Consider the following 19,930-nt stretch of genomic DNA (forward strand, 5'->3'; position numbering starts at 1 on the left):
TTATCTGCCAAAGTACATTCCAATTGATTGATGGGTGAGCTTTGTCTTCAGGCACACTTTTATTTTGATGTATGAGACAGGAACTACTTTCTATTTGGCCGTATGGTTATACAAGTAATTTCTCATAACACTTTCCAGGGCTACAAAGACAGCTCACAGAGCATTGGTATTTATAGTACATACCATTAATAACACAGGCATGATTTACTGCCTGTCCACACGTAGGATTGTATTTCTTTCTTTCACTTGTATTTCTTATCTTCTTAACTGTTGAGTTATTTGTGCTCTCATATTATTATTATATATGTCATTGTGTCATTTGTTCAGTGTCTTATGCCGTATTTTGTGTTTACTGCAGTGACGTGACGTTTTCTCTTTTATGTACTGTGGACACTACGTTGGTGAATGTAAGGAAGCGCGCCAAGAAGCACAGGTGTTGAGATTCAAGATTCAAGAGATTCAAGAGTTTTTATTCGCCATGTTTGAGCGTGCCAAACAAGGAATTTGACTAAATCACAGCCTCTGTTCAACATTTAGGTGACTAACAACACTCAGGACATGTGAAAAATGGCAAATATTCTCAAACATCCCCTGATCTTAAACTCCCAAGAGGGCAAGGAAAAACTCAAAACTCCAGCTAGGGGAAATGAGAAACCTTGAGAAGAGACCACAGATGGGAGTGAGCGAGGAACAATAAAGAAGTGAATGCCAAACGACACCATCGTGTCGTGTTGTGTCTGAAAGGAAATGGACTACGGAGCTGCAAACCCAACAGGTTATGGGCCCAGACGCGGCAACCAAGCAGGAAGATGGCAGCGGTTAGTTTTCGATGGACACGAAAACAACTACGAACTTTGGGAGGTAAAATTCCTCGGCCACTTACGAATGCTTGGATTGAAAGACACTATCCTATCCACCATCGCACCGGACCCGGAGAAGAATGAAGAGTGCTACGCGGAGCTAATTCAGTTCCTCGATGACACAAGCTTGTCTCTGGTAATGAGAGAAGCGGCAGACGACGGCAGAAAGGCGCTGGAAATACTCTGCGGCCATTACGCGAGTCAGGGTGAACCCAGAATTATCGCCCTGTACACGGAACCGACTTCCCTAAAGAAAGAGCCGGAAGAAACTATCACTGAATATATAATTCGTGCTGAAAAAGCAGTCACATCACTGAGAAATGCAAGAGACAATAAGTGATGGGCTGATAAAAGCTACGATTCTGAAGGAACTCCCGGAGTCAGACAAGCCTTTCAGCATTCACACAACGCAAAGCAGCGACGACCTAACGTTTTCCCAGTTTAAGAGTAAACTGCGAAGCTTTGAGGAGACTGAGAAATTTGACTCTAATATCAAAACGGACAATGTGATGAAAGTGGATGTGTCATCAGCAACCTGCTATGGATGTGGAAATCGTGGACACATTGTGAGAGATTGCCCCCAAAAAGGGCTTAGGAAGTGATGCAACTATCACAAAAGTGCCTCACGCAGTGATGAGACGTGCAGGCGAAAAGTGAAGTGGAAAGACGATGCAAAACAAATAGCAGAAAAACAGGAGGACCACAAGGCGGAAAAGACATTTGTCTTCAAGATCAATCTACAACACCTTCCAGAGGACATCAAAAGAAAAGGAATAATGGTGACGAGACTTTTAACCCAGCAAAGCACTACATGGAACTAGCCGATGGAACCAGGGAAAACAACGTGGCATTGAGAAGAGGAGACGCTAAGGTATTCCTTCAGGACAAGAAAGGAAGATGCGTTGGTGTCACGTTGAAGAAAGCCTCATACAAACCAACGTACCCTCAAAGCATCATCTCTGTAAAAGCAGTTACGAGTGATGGAGCCAAAGTAACATTTGAAGAAGGACGAAACAAACTGATGACCAAGGATGGAGCAGTCTTCAGCATTGAGGAACAGGAACGACTATACTACGTGAGCACGGTGAATCCAAACGAACAGTGCATTGATGAATCCATCAGTGACATGACGACCAAAGACGATGTGATGTTAACTCGTGATATCCAAACATGGCATGAGATTTTGGGACATTGTAATGATGTGTTGAAATTGCCAAGTGTGGTAAAGGGTATGAAAATAACCGGTAAAACAAGAGGAGATTGTAATGTCTGCGCAGAAGGAAAATTCATAAACACAAGAAATAACAAATCAGTTGAAAAAGCGAATGCCCCTCTTGAGCTGGTACACACTGACTTGTCAGGTCCCATTGAGCCAACTAGTCGAGATGGTTATAGGTATGCCATCATTCACAGATGACTTTTCAGGAGCTGTGTCTGTCTATTTCCTCAAAAGCAAAAGTGATGTATTCCTGGCAACTGAAAAATTCCTCGCTGACAGCGCCCCGTATGGTAATGTCAAACGTATGCGGTCAGATAATGGCACGGAGTACACCAGTCTATAAAAAAAAAGAAATAACAGTTGAATAAATAATGCACCTTTTGAAGGCAAACGTAACATTTTCTTTCATTTTCACTGCAGGTCACAATGGGGACCCAGTGTCATTTTGGTGGACTATCGTTATTCAACAACAAAAGCAGAAAACAAAAATCCACGGATGGACCGATAAGCCTTTCAACACAAACGGCCACGGCGCTTGTTACCTATGTTACACTTGCGTGAAGCTGGCCCCCTACCCCACGCAACGTTGAAGGAAAAAAGTTTATTTCGTTTGTGCCGTAAAAAAATGCGTTTGTGCTGCAACGGAATTTTTTAGTGATGAGACTTTACTTTATAGGTCATCCAGAGTCCACCCAGCGCCCCATCTGCTCCAAATGAACCCAAAATGGCTACCGCTCGTTGGTGCTCCAAAAACATTCGTACGTTTTCGTAGATATTACACATTTCATTTCGATCGTGACGTCGACCCTCCCCCCATTTACTGTCAAATGGACCCAAAATGGTACCGTTCGTTTGTGCTGGTTTGTGCCGTAAAAACGTTCGTTTGAGCTGCTACGGTTTTGTAGATATTACCCATTTAATTTCTAGCGATGACGTCACCGCATCGCGTCGCCTATTTCAAGCTCCTGGAATGCCACTGACGCAGGACGAACTTTAGCTGAATATATTGCTTGAAATCTTCTACCTTGAAACTAGATCAAGCCCAAAATAAGCACCAAGAAGGGCATGGATCGATGTGTTCTTTGTATTTCTTAGAAGCGTTCCCGTTTTGTTGCAAGTTATAAAGTCGAGAGCAGGTGAGCATCCAAAACTTGTATGTTTAAAGAAGCAAAATGTCGCCATCTGTCAGTGGCTCAAGTCCACTGCATTAAGGATCCGTCGTCATTTGACACTCAGACTGTTTATTAGCAACCACGGAGGCTGTAAAAAAGAACAGTATTTTATACTATACTGTGAGCTTATAATATTTATAGTGTGGCGTGCAAGGACTGGAGTCGGAGGCGGAGTGACAAACGACGGTGCCAACGGCAGTTGTTTTAATGACATTTATAATTATTCTCCTTCAACAACGGGCCGACTCTTTTCCCTTCGAGATCCTAACACACACTAAACTAAACAGGAAATCCCCACACCTGTAAACTGTCCCACCGGAACTATATAACGTGAACTTAGGTTCCGGGTGAATTATGTCAACCCACTACAATAGTATTGTTTGCCTGCAATTAAATCTTTATGATGTGACCATTTGTTATTTCTGCTTGCGTATGCTAAATGTAGGTTTTGAGTTAGTTTGCTTCCCTTGTATTATATGACGTGTGAAGGTTTGTCCATTCCTAGGATTACCACGAGTGGTCTGTACAATCAAAAGCTTTCCAAAGCAAAGAAAAAAAAAAAAAAAAAAAAAAAGAGGTACCACAGTGAGCATGAAAAAAAAAAAAACAGATGTATTTTATGTAGCCTATTTGCAATTTGGGTCAGTTCGGTTCAGTGCTTCAAAAGTGCAGTGCACATCTTTGCATGAAACAGTCAGGCGTCATGATGCCATCAGTTTGTTTCCATGGTTGTCATCTTGTCACTTTTTTTTTCTTACATGGTGGAATTTTGATATCTAATGCTTGATTTGTGCAGTACGTTAGGCGCAGGCTTTAGTGCCATCTCCGGCCATCTTGTGTGGGGTTTGCATGTTTGCATGCGTAGGTTTCCTCCCACGTTCCAAAAACATTCATGATAGGCCGATTGACCGCTCCGGTCCTGCCACTGCCTGGCACCCAGTTCAGGATGTGCCCCCAGCTGGAATAGGCTAGCCGCGACCCTCGTGAGGATAAGCACTTCAGGACAATGAATGGATTTCATGACGTAGAAAGCAATAGAGTACATCCTTTTTTACAAATTGTTACAAAGAGCAATGCAAAAATGCACCAAAATGGCATCATGAGGAGGTCTGACTAATACTCGTACATCGGAAGTAGTAAATTATGATCAAATTGACCAGACTATAAAATTTCCCTGTCCAAAAATCAGTAAACTATTAAATGAGTTAACAGGTGACACACCAATTGTCTTTTATTATTTTATTGTTTTTTTGGGGGGCTCAAATAAACATGGTAAATTACAACAGATGGAATAATAATAATAGTGCATGGTAAATTTAACAATAAATGAAATGTAAGGAATCAATTATGAAAATGCATGGTAAATTGAACAAAATAATAATGCATGGTGTTAAGTCAAGAAGAAGAATAATGCATGGTAACTTAAACAGAATAATAACACGGTAAATCTAACAAAACGACTAATTCATGGTTAATCAAGCATAATAATGCATGGTAAATTGAACAAAATAATAATATTGCATGGTAAATCATAATATCACATGTTAAGTCAAGAAGAAGAAGAATGCATGGCAACTTAAACAGAATAATAACACATGGTAAATCTAACAAAGACTACTGCATGGTTCATCAATCATAATAATGCATGGTAAATTGAACAAAATAATATGGTAAATCACAATATCACATGTTAAGTCAAGAAAAAGAAGAAGAATGCATGGTAACTTAAACAAAATAATAACTTGGTAAATCTAACAAAAAGAGTAATGCATGATTAATCAATCATAATAATGCATGGTAAATTGAACAAAATAATAATGCATGGTAAATCATAATATCACATGTTAAGTCAATAAGAAGAATGCATGGTAACAAACAGAATGATAACACATGGTAAATCTAACAGAAAGACTCATGCATGGTTAATCAATCATAATAATGCATGGTAAATTGAACAAAATAATATGGTAAATCACAATATCACATGTTAAGTCAAGAGGAAGAAGAAGAATGCATGGTAACTTAAACAGAATAATAACACATGGTAAATCTAACAAAAATACTCATGCATGGTAAATCAATCATAATAATGCATGGTAAATCAGTCAATCAAAATGCATGGTAAACCAAGCAGAATGATCATGCAAGGTCAATTGCATTCATATGAATACTAGCAACTTGCATTGGCACTTCCCAAATCCAGCGGATAACGCGCTGTGGGCATCTTACACACGTAGCCGTTAAATTCCATGCAGGACATCTTCTTCCATTTGCCAGACTGAAAGTCAAAATGAGATTGATTTTAAATCTACACTTGTCTTCGGCGAGCGGGTCAATCTTTTCTGCACCTACCTGGCTCAAGGTGGCCACGCAATTCTCCATCACGCCGGTAGGTTTTCCCGGAGGAGCCCAGTTGGTGAAGGTCGTCACCTTCTGGCGGTCCGACCACACGAATCTGCCGCGATTGACCAGGTCGTTCAGTCCGGTCCACGTGTCTCCAGGGGCTGCAGAGGACAAACGGCAGCAGAGCTCTCATTCGCTTTCCAGATATGGCAGATATCGAGCAGATGCGAGCAACACTTAGCGCCCACGCACCAAGCCTCATGAGGTCCTGCAGCCAATCCCGCTCAGCCTCAGAGCGAATGGACACCAGATTGGCATCGAGACCCCAGCAGGAGTGTCGAGCGCCGTACCACGACTTCTTAGTGTCAAAATGTTTGTAGCAGAAGTCCGCAAACTCCTCCCAGTCAGGTCCCGAGCATCTCGGCTCTGCGTGCAAGATGGCGTCACGTGAAGAAATGCTTTCTATTCTGGACAGTCTACTCACCCATGTCAGCAAAAGTGAAGGACGGAAACGTAGCCAATTTGTCAACATATCTGCAGACAGTAAAGGGAGAATTAGCCGGGCGTCTTTAAGTGGACACGCCAGTGAAAGCGGAGCACGCACACTTTCGAGATGATTCCGTTACAGGTGGAGCCGTTGTAGGCTTTCTGTGGCAGTCTCTTCAGCAAAGTCACATTTCCTCCAATCTCAATGATGCCCGAGTGAATAGCAGCCGCACAGATGTTTGAGTCCTGCACTCAGAGAATGTCTCAAACAAAGGACAAGAACTCCGCCGGCAGGTCTTGCAGTAATTAACATACTTGGTCGTAGATCCGTGTTCCGAAGACCGCGTAGTCAGCTTGGGCGCAGCCCAGTGGGCACTGGACCCTGCGGAAGACATTGGTTGAGTGAGGAGGAGGCCTTTTCGGCAAGAAACGGCATACCAAGTCCGACTCACGTCATTGAACCGTTGAGGCCGAGGTAGGTGGCTGTGCTGTTGCATAAGATGTCTGTGGGTCAGAAGGGGAAATCAAAGCCCGTTTCTTGCTAGTTTTTCACTGCACTCTAAACGTCGCACTCACTGCGAGCGGTGTCGTCAGTGCACCCTAAGACGTCAAAGCGTAGGCCCAAAAACCTTGGCAGGAGGCGGACGTACTTGGCGAACACGGGCCTGGTTAGAATATACGTCCCCAAGGCAGGCTGGAAACAAAACCCGCGCGTTTGCAATGAATGACAACCGCCTGGACGACAAAGTCGAGACTCAGCGACCACTCACCTGTACTGGGTGGCGATGCCAAGTCACTCCGTCAGTACTGAACAGCATCTTAAATACGCTGGAACTTTGCAATTGGTATGCACATTTCTGGGTCTCAATGCCTGTCACCTTGAAGTTTTGACCGAGGTTCACCTGGATCCAGCTGCCGACTGAGGGCGGAAGGCATCCCATTGCTCAGGGTACCAAACTACGACGGACGAGGTCGACGAGCTGTGATATTTTTTTACGTACACATTTCGGAGGGGCTCCAGCAACCACTGCCCCCCAGACGCGCTTTGTGAGGTTCGGCATTGATCGCAGAGGAAGAGGCTGAAAAAGAAGAGTCTGGGATTCTCCCGTCAGCGATGCCCAGACTATCAAGACACACTGAGGAAAGACAAAAAAAAAGACAATGTGGAAGGAACGCTCGCTCATTCATTCTCATGTCCGGTCACCCGTTCCTAGCCGACGCGCTATCTGGGGATCCGTTGGATTCTTTCCTTGGCACATCATCCATCGACAAGTGTCAGGATGTGAAGCCCACCTTTCTTCTCGCAGCTGTAGACGACGTGGAGGTATTTGGAGACACCAGGGCAGGAGTCCGTATCCGTAAGGTCAATGGAGCAAATCTGATAGTTGTCACACAATCCTCTAAAGTACCGGAGAGCCCCTTCCACCCTGCAGTCATCTGCAAGTGACAACACACCACCATTTCACTCGCACACTTACATCCTGACTTCAACTTGTTACAGGACGTAGGGAATTTTAATGGTTAATGACAACCATTTTTTTTCCATGTATAATGCGCAAAATTTAACTAATTTATTGTCCTAAAATCTGGGGTGCGCATTATACATGGTTAAAATTGTTTTGTTTTTTTGGAAGAAAATCTCCCTCGAAATAAAACTTGAAATCACCTTTCTTCTTGTTTGTTGTCAATCGCGCATCGCATTCAGCCATCCTGCCCAACACACTTAGTCAGTAAAATTCATAATTGACGACACATCGTTTGATTAAAATTATTAAAAATTAAAGTCCCAATGATCGTCACACACACACCTGGGTGTGGTGAAATTTGTCCTCTGCATTTAACCCATCCCCGTGTGATTTTAATCCATCCCCTGGGGGAGAGGGGAGCAGTGAGCAGCAGCGGTGCCGCGCTCGGGAATCAGTTGGTGATCTAACCCCCCAATTCCAACCCTTAATGCTGAGTGCCAAGCAGGGAGGCAATGGGTCCCATTTTTATAGTCTTTGGTATGACCCGGCTGGGGTTTGAACCCACAACCTTCCAGTCTCAGGGCGGACACTCTACCACTAGGCCACTGAGCTTGATGCGATGATGCAATCCTTGATGGTGTGTTATTGTCAAATATTGTTTGTTTTTTAATCTCCATCGCAAACCGGATGTCATACGGAGGCCGCCATTACAGATGCGCAGAACGGATGCGCAAGACACGTCAGCTATATAAAGAGTGAGACTTCAGTTCTCTACCTAAATGCGTATTACCGGTAATATTTTATTTCACAACACTTTGCCTTGTTCCTTTCTTCTCTGCTGTTCACTTAAACACGCTCCATACGAACACAATGCTCTCGTATCAGACGCTTGCTCGATCACCTGCTCGTTTGCTGTCACAATGTACCCTACACAAATCCGAAACATTTCTTCGCTATCGAGTTTGCTAGCGCATGCGCAGTGATACTGACCGGCAGAATAACATCCGGTTGTTCCCAAAGATGATCTTTTTTCTGAAATAAATTTTACGTTTACGGACTTAAGTAGGAGTCAAAATTTGGGTGCGTATTATACATGGGTACAGGCTTTTTTCCAGCATCGACATGCCATTTTTAGGGTGCGTATTATACACGGGGGCGCATTATACATGGAAAAACGGTATTAGAAAAAGAGGAATCAAAAAAGCGCCCGGCTTAGCTTTTTTTCATCGTTTTCTATTTTTATTCAAAGAAAAAGTCAAACATTTTCTATTGCCATCGCTCACACGTCAATGCCCACGGATATTGATATTGAGTTATGTGACAAACGAGTTACCTCCAACGCTGACGGCGTGTGAAAACCTTGTGACAGAAACGGCTCCAGGACAGCGAGCCAAAAACAACGATGCCACTGGAGGATTCTTACCGCGTGATCCGCCGCCACTCGGACAGACGTCGCTATGCTTCCGTCCATGGAAAGCCGACCGTATGCGGATGACTCTTTCATCGGGACATTCGAGGGATTTCCAATCGTCTTGGCAGACAAGTTCCTCCTTGTAGCCTGTGAGAGCACAACCGTTGACTTCTCTCCGTCTTTTTTTACAGAGACGTTGAAGGCGACTTACCGTCATGTGGCGGCAGCTGATGTGTCTTTCCTAGAAGCGGGAACCAGAACGTGGATGTCAACACGTGATGACGGTCCACCGCGGGGCGTCACATCTCACTTACCTCTTTTCTTGCAGACGTAGCCTCTCTTCTCGTCGCACTTGTCGCGCTTCCAGTCGCCGCTGCCAGTGAGCAAGGAAAGGCATTTCCCCCCTTCAGCGACACCTGGAGGGAGGGAGACAAGATCTGAGCGCTCATCCGTTCCGCCAAAGTGCAACTGACAACCGCCTCAGCCCGACCTGCACTCGAGTGGAGGTAAGAGAAAGGGGATCCGTCGGTCCACTTGTCGCCGTCACGCTTGATGGAGGCGTCGGCGCCCAACCACAGTGAGGCGTCATCATTCATCCCCAGAAGCTTGGCGATACCTTTGGATCCCAAGGAGAACATGCAAGATGATTCCAAAACAACTCACACTTGACTCTGCACTACAACTTGATGGGTTCGGCACAGCCGTGACAAAGCGCTAACAATACTGCAACAAAGAGTGAAACAAAAAAAAAAAAAAAAAAAAAACAACAACAACCGAGCCACGCTGGCCATATCTCGGGTTTATCAGGTTTTGAGTTGGAAAGGAAGGCGTAGCAGGAAAAAAAGGTTTTCATCAAAGAATTTGCAAATTCATGGCCAGCCTATTGCGGATGAAGACCCCCGTACGAAGACATGACGCCTTTTTCGATTTACTTTAGCTTCTATTTCTCGTTTGCTTCATGTTGGAAAATAAGAATTGATCCACTTGTTTATGGTCAATATATTTTAATTCACGGCCTCCTACCGCGTACGAAGCCCTGCTCGTCCGAGTCGGCGATGCTGAGCAGGTTCCCTTGGTGGCCTTTGCAGTCGGCTTGCGCCTCCTGCCAGGTCTTGGTGGGCTGGCGGATCATCAGGTAGCAGAAGTCGTTGGTGGGGTCGTCCAGCCACCAGCCGCATTTGTCAGTCCAGCCTGCGAGACAGACGGCGCAGGAAGGCAAAACAGCATAAGACAGCGTAGAAGACGGCGGCAGTGCGAGACACCTACTCTGTTGGCTGACTAATGGTGGCAGCTGTCGAGGCCCTCCACGCTTGGCTGCATGGTAAAGGAGGGCGAATGAGCAAGTGCATGAAGGAGCGCTCGGGAGGGACATTTTTGCACCTGTTTTGCAGACAAACGGCCGCTTTGTTGTGCAGGGGCTGCCGCCGATCTCCCCAACAGAATTTGGGAATGCGCAGTCCCCCGTGGTGTCATTTTGCCACTCGGCATAGTCCTGCGGACGACATGAGGGTGTTGGACTCTCGGCTTCCCAACGCCCTTCCTCCGCGCAATTGTTGTGCTCAAATTTCAACTTTGCCAACCATAGCTCGTGCAGAATGACTTTTCCAAAGTCCTTCAGCAATTTACTTACAAAAGCTGCTCCGTCACTATACTCATAGTTGTTGTTTTTCTTCTTCAGTCCCAGCCAAGAATACCAAACGCTTTGCGAGTGATCTTGAGGAAAGGAAGGACCACAAGAGCTTCAGGGCAAGAAGAGCTTCAGCTAAATGACGGCAGCTTAGTGGGACCGACGACTGCGGCGGTTCGTCTTAGCGCTCACCAAACACGAATTGAGCCTCTTGCAATGAGTGGACGCTAGCCAGGTGGCCACTCTGGGCAACACAGAACTTCTCGGCATCCTCCCAATCTTTGTACAGCTTCGAGTAAAAGTAGCAATGATCGCCATACAGTAGGTTGCCATTGTCGCAGGTGGAAGCTGAGGTCACAATGGAGAACATTGAGGAGGAAACCATGACCACGTGGTTAAAGTGCAAATAAGCGTGCTGCAACTCACTCTTCACGACAGCAAGACCACTTTTGGGGGAACACGTCCGTCCCTTCGGGCAGCCTGCCAAAAAAAAAAAAAAAGACCGTTTGCGCCTTTCAACGGCAACGTGACCGCAGACGTGCAGGCTTACTCAGCGGCCGTTTGCACATGTAGGCCAACGAGGAATCACAGGAGCCAGACCTCCACTTGCCGGACTCACCCCTTCCCCCTTGGTTGACGTAGGCGCAGGACGCAACGTTGGCGCTGTCGGTAGATTAAAAAAAAAGGAACATTTTCCTATTTTTCCTTGAGTGCTCGTTCTCAAAATTGGTTCCAGAACCTTTACGCGTCTCCGCCTGACAACAGCATGCAAAGTTGTTACGTCTTACCTTTCGAGTTGATTTGAGGCCCAGTTGCGGTGTGTTGTTGTCTGGCCATCGGACCAGGTCAGCTTCTGGCTCCCGCCTTCAAAGCGACACCAGACGTTGTCGCATTTCTGGGGGGGGGGGGGGGGGGGGGGGGGGGAAGAAAACAGTTCCAGTTGTTGCTGCAGAGTCCACTGCCGCTTCCGTCTCACCTGGTTGGAGAGTCCCAGCCAGAAGCGGGTGTCCTTGCCCATGGTGCGCTTCACAAAGTCCTCCTCGGCCGAGGTGGTGATGGAGAGCAGGTCGCCGCCCTCCCAGACACAGTGGTGCCAGGCGCCCAGCCAACCGTTGGGCTCCTCCACCTTCTTGTAGCAGTTGGTGCCTTGCTCGAGCCACCCGGGAGCACACCTGCTGGCTGAGGGCACAATTTGGGGAACAGATCAGAGCACACTCCTGTTTTAGCTCTTCAGTCCACCATTTTGAGAAAAGGAAAATTTGCAGGTCACGGTTGGCCAAAACTTGTCTTGCACATGTTCTCAGGCAAATTGGAAGATCCGGGACTCGACTTGTTAGGTTAGCCCTGTGGCATCAGAGACGTTTACAATTTGAAATGATCCCCAAAAAAAAAAATCACCTTTAGAAAGCACGCTTGTGAAACAAACATCGCCACATGTGAGTCAACGCGAAAAACATTCAAGTACATTTGCGTACTTAATAAAATGAGAAAAATTGCACAGAATTTGTGACCAATTTTGTCAGGCTACTTACCGTCAGAAGACAGCGAAAGTTCTGCCACTCCTGCAAGAGGAAAGGCAAAGACAGACGTCAGGGCAAAGACGGACGTCAGGGCAAAGACGGACGTCAGGGCAAAGACGGACGTCAGGGCACAGACGGACGTCAATGCGCAATGACGGCCAGCGGAGCATCACAACTTACCTTTTTTCATCTTCTTGCAGACGTAGCTTCTCTTCTTGTCGCACGTGTCGTGCTTCCAGTCGCCGCTGTCAGTGAACAAGAAAAGACACTTCCCCCCTTTGGCGTCACCTGGAGGGAGGGAGAGAAGATCTCAGCGCTCCGCCGTTCCTCCAAAGTGCAGCCGACAAGCATCAGACATGCTTTCAGACCGACCTGCACTCGAGTGGATGTAAGTGAACGGGGATCCGTCAGTCCATTGGGCGTCATCTTCTGTGGTGGAGACATTGGCGCCCAACCACAGAGAGGGCAGAAACCTGACATAACCTGTGGACCCAAGGCAAAGGTGGAACAGCATCTTCCAGAGACACGCTTTACTCACCCACTAATGGAGCCCATGTGGCACATTTTGGAACGACACCATTCATTCGTTCATTCCATTCATTCGGTCATTCCATTCATTCCATCATTCCATTCATTCATTCTTTCGGTCATTCCTTCATTCATTCATTTGTGATACCAATGAATGGCCGCCTACCATGTACAAAGGTCTGCTCATGGTTGTCGGTGATGCTGAGCAGGTTCCCGTGGAGGCGTTGGCAGTCGTCTTGCGCGTCCTGCCAGGTCTTGGTGGGTTGCCGGATCATCAGGTAGCAGAAGTCGTTGGTGGGGTCGTCCGGCCACCAGCCGCATTTGTCAGTCCAGCCTGCGAGACAGACGGCGCAGGAGGGCAAAACAGCATCACACAGCGTAGAAGACGGCGGCAGTGTGAGACACCTACCTTGTTGGCTGACTAATGGTGGCAGCTGTTGAGGCCCTCCTCGTTTGGCTGCATGGTAAAGGAGGGCGAGTGAGCAAGTGCATGAAGGAGCGCTCGGGAGGGACATTTTTGCACCTGTTTTGCAGACAAATGGCCGCTTTGTTGTGCAGGGGCTGCCGTCGATCTTCCCAACAGAATTTGGGAATGTGCAGGCCCCCGTGGTGTCATTCTGCCACTCGGCATAGTCCTGTGGACGACATGAGGGTGTTGGACTCTCAGCTTCCCAACGCCCTTTCTCCGCGCAATTGTTGTGCACAAATTTCAACTTTCCCAACCTAGCTCGTGCAGAATGACTTTTCCAAAGTCCGTCAGCGATTTACTTACAAAAGCTGTTCCGTCACTATACTCATAGTTGTTGCTTTTCTTCTTCAGTCCCAGCCAAGAATACCAAACGCTTTGCGAGTGATCTTGAGGAAAGGAAGGACAACAAGAGCTTCAGGGCAAGAAGAGCCTCAGCTAAATGACGGCAGCTTTGTGGGACAGACAACTGCGGCGGTTTGTCTTAGCGCTCACCAAACACGAATTGAGCTTCTTGCCATGAGTGGACGCTAGCCAGGTGGCCACTCTGGGCAACACAGAACTTCTCGGCATCCTCCCAATCTTTGTACAGCTTCGAGTAAAAGTAACAATGATCGCCATACAGTAGGTTGCCATTGTCGCAGGTGGAAGCTGAGGCCACAATGGAGAACATTGAGAAGGAAACCATGACCACATGGTTAAAGTGCAAATAAGCGTGCTGCAACTCACTCTTCACGACAGCAAGACCACTTTTGGGGGAACACGTCCGTCCCTCCGGGCAGCCTGCAAAAAAAAAAAAAAAAAAAGACCGTTTGCGCCTTTCAACGGCAACGTGACCGCAGACGTGCAGGCTTACTCAGCGGCCGTTTGCACATGTAGGCCAACGAGGAATCACAGGAGCCAGACCTCCACTTGCCGGGCTCACCCCTTCCCCCTTGGTTGACGTAGGCGCAGGACGCAACGTTGGCGCTGTCGGTAGATTAAAAAAAAAAAAAAAAAACATTTTCCTATTTTTCCTTGAGTGCTCCTTCTCAAAATTGGTTCCAGAACCTTTACGCGTCTCCGCCTGACAACAGCATGCAAAGTTGTTACGTCTTACCTTTCGAGTTGATTTGAGGCCCAGTTGGTGTATGTCGTTGTCTGGCCATCGGACCAGGTCAGCTTCTGGCTCCCGCCTTCAAAGCGACACCAGACGTTGTCGCATTTCTGGGGGGGAAAAAAGAAAACAGTTCCAGTTGTTGCTGCAGAATCCACTGCCACTTCCGTCTCACCTGGTTGGAGAGTCCCAGCCAGAAGCGGGTGTCCTCGCCCATGGTGCGCTTCACAAAGTCCTCCTCGGCCGAGGTGGTGATGGAGAGCAGGTTGCCGCCCTCCCAGACGCAGTGGTGCCAGGCCCCCAGCCAACCGTTGGGCTCCTCCACCTTCTTGTAGCAGTTGGTGCCGTGCTCGAGCCATCCGGGAGCACACCTGCTGGCTGAGGGCACAATTTGGGGAACAGATCAGAGCACACTCCTGTTTTAGCTCGTCAGTCCACCATTTTGAGAAAAGGAAAATTTGCAGGTCACGGTTGGCCAAAACTTGTCTTGCACATGTTCTCAGGTAAATTGGAAGATCCGGGACTCGACTTGTTAGGTTAGCCCTATGGCATCAGAGACGTTTACAATTTGAAATGATCCCTAAAAAAAAAAATATAAAAAATAAAAAAAAAATCACCTTTCTAAAGCACGCTTGTGAAACAAACATCGCCACATGCGAGTCAACGCGAAAAACATTCAAGTACATTTGCGTACTTAATAAAATAAGAAAAATTGCACAGAATTTGTGACCAATTTTGTCAGGCTACTTACCGTCAGAAGACAGCGAAAGTTCTGCCACTCCTGCAAGAGGAAAGGCAAAGACAGACGTCAGGGCAAAGAGGGACATCAGGGCAAAGAGGGACGTCAGGGCAAAGAGGGACGTCAGGGCAAAGAGGGACGTCAGGGCAAAGACGGACGTCAATGCGCAAAGACGGACGTCAATGCGCAATGACGGCCAGTGGAGCGTCACAACTTACCTTTTTTCATCTTCTTGCAGACGTAGCTTCTCTTCTTGTCGCACGTGTCGTGCTTCCAGTCGCCGCTGTCAGTGAATAAGGAAAGACACTTCCCCCCTTCGGCGTCACCTGGAGGGAGGGAGAGAAGATCTCAGCGCTCCGCCGTTCCTCCAAAGTGCAGCCGACAAGCATCAGACATGCTTTCAGACCGACCTGCACTCGAGTGGATGTAAGTGAACGGGGATCCGTCAGTCCATTGGGCGTCATCTTCCGTGGTGGAGACATTGGCGCCCAACCACAGAGAGGGCAGAAACCTGACATAACCTGTGGGCCCAAGGCAAAGGTGGACCAGCATCTTCCAGAGACACGCTTTACTCATCCACTCATTGAGCCCATGAGGCACATTTTGGAACGACACCATTCATTCATTCATTCATTCATTCATTCATTCGCGATACCAATGAATGGCCGCCTACCATGTACAAAGCGCTGCTCATCATAGTTGGTGATGCTGAGCAGGTTCCCGTGGAGGCGTTGGCAGTCGTCTTGCGCCTCCTGCCAGGTCTTGATGGGCTGGCGGATCATCAGGTAGCAGAAGTCGTTGGTGGGGTCGTCCAGCCACCAGCCGCATTTCTGAGTCCAGTCTGCGAGCCAGACGGCGTAAGATGGCGCAAGACAGCGTAAGACGGCGGCAGTGCGGGACACCTACGCGGTTGGCCGACTAATGGTGGCAGCTGTGGAGGCCCCTCGCGCTTGGCTGCAGAAAAAGGGGAGCGAATATGACCAAATGCTTCACGCATCCAAAAGGGGCGCTCGGGAGGGACGTTTGCACCTGTTTTGCAGACCGGTGGGAATGTCCTGTAGCAATTCCTGTTTCTGTTCAGGTCTTCGACGGAATCCAAAGTAGAACAGACACCACCGGAGTAGTAGTAAGTTTTGCCGTAGTCCTGCGGATGAGATTTTGGACAGAACTTTAGCGCGTTGCATTCGATGTGGTCATCTTCCCGCCGCATTTCCTCACTTGCAGCGTTTTCGTACCTTCTCTCATTAAAGTTTCACTTTGGTTGTTGGGTTCACTTTGTCAGTCATAGTAGTATGAACATTGCAATAAAACATTGTGCCCGCCCTGGCAACCCAAATAAATGTCTGGGAAAAACATGCACAAAGCAACTAACCCTGTCAATCAAAGTAGTATGAACATTGCAATAAAACATTGTGCCCGCCCTGGCAACCCAAATAAATGTCTGGGGAAAACGTGCACAAAGCAACTAACCCTGAAGACCTAAAGACAAACCCGAGGCACCATCCAGGATATATCATCTTAACCGCCTCCTCTCTAAAATCAGAGCGCCAATACTTTGTAAGCGGCTGCCCGATGCCTCGAGACAAGACGGATGCCTGCAACATGACTTTTCCAAAGGCCTTCAGCAATCCACTTACAAAAGAAGCTGTTCCGTCAGTCCACTCGTAGTTGTTGCCCTTCTTCTTTTCTCCCACCCAAGTTTCTCTGTTAGTTGTGTGATCTTGATTAAAGGAAGGAGAACAAGAGCTTCAGGGCAAGAAGAGCTTCAGCCAAATGACGACTGTGGCGGTTCTTCTTGGTGCTCACCATTAATGAATCGGACCTCTTGCTCAGAGTGTATGCTAGCCAGGTGGCCTCGCCGGGAGTAACAAAACATCTCGCCATCCTCCCAATCGCCGGCATTCGCGTCAAAAAGATAGCAATCATTGCCATACAGTAGGTTGCCATCGTTGCAGTCGGAAGCTGAGGCCACAAAGAAAAACATTGAGGAGGAAACCATGACCACATGGTTAAAGTGCAATAAGCGTGCTGCAACTCACTCTTCATTACAGCAGAAACACGATTGGAGGTAAACGTCCGTCCCTCCGGGCAGCCTGCAAAAAAAGACCCGTTTGGGCATCTTACCTTTCATCAGCAACGTGACCACGGACGTGCAGACTTACTCTGCGGCCGTTTGCACATGTAGGCCAACGAGGAAGCGCAGGAGCCAGACCTCCACCTCCCAGGCAAAACATAAGCTCCTTGGTTGACGTAGGCGCAGGACGCGACGTCGGCGCTGTCGGTAGATTATAAAAAGGAACATTTTCCTGTTTTTCCTTGAGTGCTCGTTCTCAAAATTGGTTCCAGAACCTTTACGCGTGTCCGCCTGACAACAGCATGCGAAGATGTGACTTCTTACCTTTTAAATCGGTCTAAGGCCCAGTTGGTGTGTGTCGTTGTCTCGCCATCAGACCAGATCAGCTCCTGGCTTCCGGCTACAAAGCCACACCAGACGTCGTCGCATTTCTGGCGGGAAAAAAGAAAACAGTTCCAGTTGGTGCTGCAGAGTCCACGACTGCTTCCGTCTCACCTGGTTGGAGAGTCCCAGCCAGAAGCGGGTGTTCTTGCCCATGGTGCGCTTCACAAAGTCCTCCTCGGCCGAGGAGGTGATGGAGAGCAGGTCGCCGCCCTGCCAGACGCAGTGGTGCCGGGCCCCCAGCCAACCGTTGGGAATCATCTCCTTCTTGTAGCAGCTGGAGTCGTGCTCGAGCCACCCGGGAAGACACTTGTTGGCTGAAGGCACAATTTGGGGATCAGGCGGACAAATCAGAGCACACTGATGGAACACTTGCATGCTTTTACTCTGCGCTCTTCATTGGGGGCATCTCAACCAAATGCATGAGGATTCTGTCAGGGGTGGGGTGGGGGATGGAGGGGCCAATGGCCATTGTCACTTTGGCCCCTTCCAAAAACCTGCCTGTCCTTCATTTTTGGGTCCAGCCAGCGCCATGCAGCAAAGTGGAGCTGCTGATTGTTCACATAAAAGCATCACTTACGCCTGCCAAGGATTGCACACAATTGCCCCAAAGTGATGATACTAAGATTCAGATGTACAGTGGGGCAAACAGTAGGTAGTCAGCCCACCAATGGTGCAAGTTGTTCCACTTAAAAGATGCCATCATCCTCATCATCATCTTCACCCTCAGCAATTACCCCACCCAGCAGTTACGCACGTGTGGCATATCGATGACCAATGACCTAAGCTCAAATCAGGTCATCACACATTTCACCACTGGATGGTGCTAAAGCACAACGCAACTCAATCGAATGGAACACGTTGCAACAGTTGGACCGCTCCCCCCTTCTTAGCTCAAGAAGAGCCCGTCCTTCCTTATATCAAAGTACAAAGCCAAGCAAGACTGAGTGTTTCATGGAGAAGAAGGGCTTTTAAACTGCGGACTCACTCACTCACTCAATCAAACCTAATACCGTTTTTTTTCGTGTATAATACGCCCCCATGTATAATACGCACCCTAACAATGGCATGTTGATGCTGGAAAAAAGCCTGTACCCATGTATAATACGCACCCAATTTTTTTTTTTTTTTTTTTTTTTAAATTTTTTTTTTTTTTTTTTTTTTTTTTTTAAAGTCCCAATGATCGTCACACACGCAGGGAGGCAATGGGTCCCATTTTTATAGTCTTTGGTATGGTCTTAACTAGGCTGGATGTATTTTTTTTGTTGGCGTTGATTTCTCCGACTGCCCGTAAAGGCACCACCGCGATCAGATGAAAAGAGAGGAAAGTGACGTGCGGACATGTGAAAAAGGCGGCTCTGTATGGGAGAGACGTTGAAGAGGAATAAAAACACCCTTGGAAACCAAAACTTGCCCCTCGTCGTGACTCGGAGCCGCAACAAATGTTTCGGATTTGTGTAGGGTACATTGTGACAGCAAACGAGCAGGTGATCGAGCAAGCGTCTGATACGAGAGCATTGCGTTCGTATGGAGCGTGTTTGAAGTGAACAGCAGAGACGAAAGGAACAAGGCAAAGTGTTGTGAAATAAAATATTACCTGTAATACGCATTTTGTTATTTGCTGATTGTATTAAACTATCACATTCATTGTCAGTCAAGAAGAGAAGAGGACTATTATCCCTTCTTTGACGAAATGACCAGAGCACAGTACAAACACACTATTGTTCTTTCGGTATTTATTCAACCCACATTCTTTCACAACATGACAAGAAGAGAACAATACATAAATCAATACTCGTACCAGTACCATGATTTTCTTAAAAAAAAAAAAAAAAAAAAAAAAAATTAAATTAAAAAAAAAAAATTGTACCCATGTATAATGCGCACCCCAGATTTTAGGACAATAAATTAGTTAAATTTTGCGTATTATACACGGAAAAAAACGGTAAGCATGGACTCTGAGGGGCAAATGCAATTATTCAGATGCGCCCTGCGATTCACTAGGCGAAATGAACACGCACTGAAATCAGAGTCTCATAAAAGTCCTACTCAATTTTGCAATCTTTGAAAACATTATGCCGACACATTTTGATGATGCGCAGCGATATTACGAACTGCACAACTGTGTTGCAACTTTTTTGTGTGTGATGATAACAGACCAAACACGAAGGTGTATTATTAATAATATAATTACAATATAATTATTAATATAACAATGCTTATGATCTCGATTTAGATCATAATAACCATGATTTTTTATAACAGAGGTGCTAAGAAATATCTATTGTATAAAGGGGCTGTAAGAAATTATTGCTCATACTGTATCAAGGACTGTAAGAAACTATTAATAATAATCACTAATAATGATTATTATTCATTATAATTAGCTCATATAAATCATGAAAATATTCTTATAATAGGGGCGCCAAGAAATATCTTGTCTATATACACATGTGCATAATATATTGTATAAGAAATGATTATTCTTATTTATTATTGTTATCATTATTATTAATAATAAATGTATTACTTTTGTTATTAT

At 46.6% G+C, this 19,930-nt stretch overlaps 2 protein-coding genes across 2 annotated transcripts; both read right to left on the bottom strand.

The window, feature by feature from the left end:
• Positions 1–4,859: 4,859 nt before the first annotated feature.
• On the bottom strand, positions 4,860–16,143 carry LOC119127442 (macrophage mannose receptor 1-like). Its single transcript, XM_037259383.1, has 40 exons — positions 15,963–16,143; positions 15,840–15,887; positions 15,607–15,774; positions 15,344–15,454; positions 15,152–15,259; positions 14,946–14,975; positions 14,370–14,572; positions 14,198–14,304; positions 13,955–14,067; positions 13,828–13,881; positions 13,594–13,749; positions 13,405–13,487; positions 13,156–13,267; positions 12,799–13,089; positions 12,477–12,587; positions 12,285–12,392; positions 12,117–12,146; positions 11,561–11,763; positions 11,373–11,479; positions 11,135–11,247; positions 11,011–11,064; positions 10,777–10,932; positions 10,588–10,670; positions 10,338–10,449; positions 9,981–10,148; positions 9,448–9,573; positions 9,272–9,373; positions 9,169–9,198; positions 8,970–9,104; positions 7,374–7,517; positions 7,082–7,216; positions 6,851–6,999; positions 6,657–6,774; positions 6,533–6,584; positions 6,396–6,462; positions 6,199–6,326; positions 6,079–6,128; positions 5,847–6,020; positions 5,604–5,755; positions 4,860–5,529 (listed from the first exon to the last, which is right to left on the bottom strand). Exons 1-40 carry the CDS (start codon positions 16,141–16,143, stop codon positions 5,422–5,424), a joined length of 4,680 nt encoding a protein of 1,559 aa, XP_037115278.1. The 3' UTR covers positions 4,860–5,421.
• Positions 16,144–16,968: 825 nt separating this feature from the next.
• LOC119127443 (snaclec A8-like) lies at positions 16,969–17,766 on the bottom strand. Its single transcript, XM_037259384.1, has 3 exons — positions 17,503–17,766; positions 17,332–17,438; positions 16,969–17,026 (listed from the first exon to the last, which is right to left on the bottom strand). The coding sequence occupies exons 1-3, from the start codon at positions 17,764–17,766 to the stop codon at positions 16,969–16,971; spliced, it is 429 nt and encodes a 142-aa protein (XP_037115279.1).
• Between the last annotated feature and the right edge of the window lie 2,164 nt (positions 17,767–19,930).

This window comes from Syngnathus acus, chromosome 9 (assembly GCF_901709675.1).
Source record: "Syngnathus acus chromosome 9, fSynAcu1.2, whole genome shotgun sequence".
In the NCBI taxonomy this organism is placed as follows: domain Eukaryota; kingdom Metazoa; phylum Chordata; class Actinopteri; order Syngnathiformes; family Syngnathidae; genus Syngnathus; species Syngnathus acus.

Coding starts and splice junctions, on each gene's coding strand:
- LOC119127442 (XM_037259383.1), bottom strand. CDS start 16,143: ATGCGGCGGGAAGATGACCACATCGAATGCAACGCGCTAAAGTTCTGT. Junction 15,455..15,606: donor TGAGCAGCGCTTTGTACATG/GTAGGCGGCCAT, acceptor TTGGGCCCACAG/GTTATGTCAGGTTTCTGCCC. Junction 14,068..14,197: donor GCCTCAAATCAACTCGAAAG/GTAAGACGTAAC, acceptor ATCTACCGACAG/CGCCAACGTTGCGTCCTGCG.
- LOC119127443 (XM_037259384.1), bottom strand. CDS start 17,766: ATGCAAGTGTTCCATCAGTGTGCTCTGATTTGTCCGCCTGATCCCCAA. Junction 17,439..17,502: donor GGCTGGGACTCTCCAACCAG/GTGAGACGGAAG, acceptor TTTTCCCGCCAG/AAATGCGACGACGTCTGGTG. Junction 17,027..17,331: donor GCCTTAGACCGATTTAAAAG/GTAAGAAGTCAC, acceptor CTTTTTTTGCAG/GCTGCCCGGAGGGACGGACG.